This window comes from Caenorhabditis briggsae, assembly GCF_000004555.2.
Source record: "Caenorhabditis briggsae complete genome, chrX, whole genome shotgun sequence".
NCBI lineage: Eukaryota > Metazoa > Nematoda > Chromadorea > Rhabditida > Rhabditidae > Caenorhabditis > Caenorhabditis briggsae.
This window is the reverse complement of record NC_013491.2, coordinates 13,541,428-13,543,172: the sequence shown is the minus strand read 5'-3', so window position 1 is coordinate 13,543,172 and position 1,745 is coordinate 13,541,428. Positions and strand designations below refer to the sequence as shown.

Below are 1,745 nucleotides of genomic sequence, written 5' to 3'. Positions count from 1 at the left end.
GAATTATGAAACTTGCATATAACTTAATAACATTGGCATCGGTAATTCAGGAACCAAAAACATTTTTTTTGGAAAATTTGAAATATCTACCATAAAAAGTAGTCCGTATTAATCTTTGCAAAAAATGGGCCTCGGACAGTTTCATTAGTTTCAAAATTTCAGAAGAAGTATATTCCAAAAGTTCTATTTTTTCTTGTTGTGTCGAACAAGTTTCAGAAGATATACTTCACTATTTCCTGGTAATTTCAGATGCATTTCTGTATGGCTTCTTGTTTACTGAATACCATGATTTTTTATCAATTATCAGTCGTTTTCAGTTGATCTCTTCTAATTTATTTCTTGATCTTATTTTGTTCTCGGCACAAAACGTGTATTCTGGCTCTGAAAATGGGCGGAGCCAGTACTAAGGTTGGAGCGGATCTGGAAGTAGGTGGAGCTTATGTCTATAAAAGGGACCCGTTGTCAGTTTTTCTTCATTCTTCTGTCGTTCTCCTGACAGACTTTGTCGCCTACCTCTACCTTCCCCCTACCTCCTTCTCTCCTTGACCTTCCCCTTCTCTCTTCGCCTTCTCAAGATGTTCGCCTTCTCAAGATGTGTCAAGCTTCTTCTGACCATCTTTCTCGCTTCGTCAGCCCTCTGCTTGACTTGCTACAAGAAGGACAGATATATAGATATGGTGGACGTCATCCACCATCAGAAGTTCTGTTGGAGCTTCTACGTCCCCGAGGAGAGAACCGTGACCCTCGGCGGACACTACATCCATACGAACTCCACTGCCAAGGTTTGGAACACAGAAAATGGAGAGGATTGTCGATTAGAAGTGAGTATAACATTTTTGAGTGAAGTTAGAAATAAACAAATATTTAAAATGTCATGAGAATATTTTTTAGCAATCGAAAACTTTTCAATCATTCTTTTTTTAGAAAATGGTGTCGTTCGAAGAGGAGTACAACATGTATGTCTGTCTCTGCCTCACCGACCGTTGCAACTGGCCTTTCAGCTACAAGGAGTTTGCCGCCCGCAATTTTTCGATCAAAGCGAAGGCCGGCGAGCAACTGCTTGATTCGATGATTCCAAGTTTCAGCTTCACCAAGATGATCTAATGATCCTCTCTTTTTTGTTCACTATTCATTCAATGTTCCCCCTTTCTTATGTTATTCTTCTTTCCCGGTTTTTGGTTTCCTTGTCAATTTTTGCCTTCTATGCTGATGAAAATCACTTGTCCGAAATCAAGAATAAATCGTTTCATGTGTTCTTGTTGTTTGTAAAAACAATTGAAACAAAATACCTTGAAAACAGTCGTTATCTTTTTTGAAAGTCTTCTCGGTTATCTTCTCGGTCGTTCTCCGTTGGCAGCTTTCAAACCATTGAATTTAGAGAGCTCTTTGAATGTAGAGAGCTTTTTCATAATGCAGGTCGTTGTCATGCACTGAACGGATCCAAAAATAAAATTCCGTTTCAAAAGAAATCCAGCTTTCCACATCTGATGGTATTAGGTTGGCGGGAAAGTCTTTGTCACTTTTTCAATAGTTTATTTCTCAAAGAAAAAATAACCGAATAATTAATTATATTGTCCATCATTATCAACAACATGTCTCCAACGTTCCCTCAATTTATGGATTCCATTGCGGTAGAATCCAGCCGGGCGTGAGGCAAAGTATTGTTTGAGTGCCGCTTCGACCGCTCCACGGGAATTGAAGCTTCTTCCTTCGAAGGCACGTGTCATATCGCCAAATAACCAATA

General features: G+C 39.2%; 1 protein-coding gene across 1 annotated transcript; it reads left to right on the top strand.

The window, feature by feature from the left end:
- Window positions 1-575: 575 nt before the first annotated feature.
- CBG16804 lies at window positions 576-1,104 on the top strand (the record flags this gene model as incomplete). The annotated part of the gene is made up of 2 exons (XM_002645067.1): window positions 576-821; window positions 925-1,104. The coding sequence occupies 2 exons, from the start codon at window positions 576-578 to the stop codon at window positions 1,102-1,104; spliced, it is 426 nt and encodes a 141-aa protein (XP_002645113.1).
- Between the last annotated feature and the right edge of the window lie 641 nt (window positions 1,105-1,745).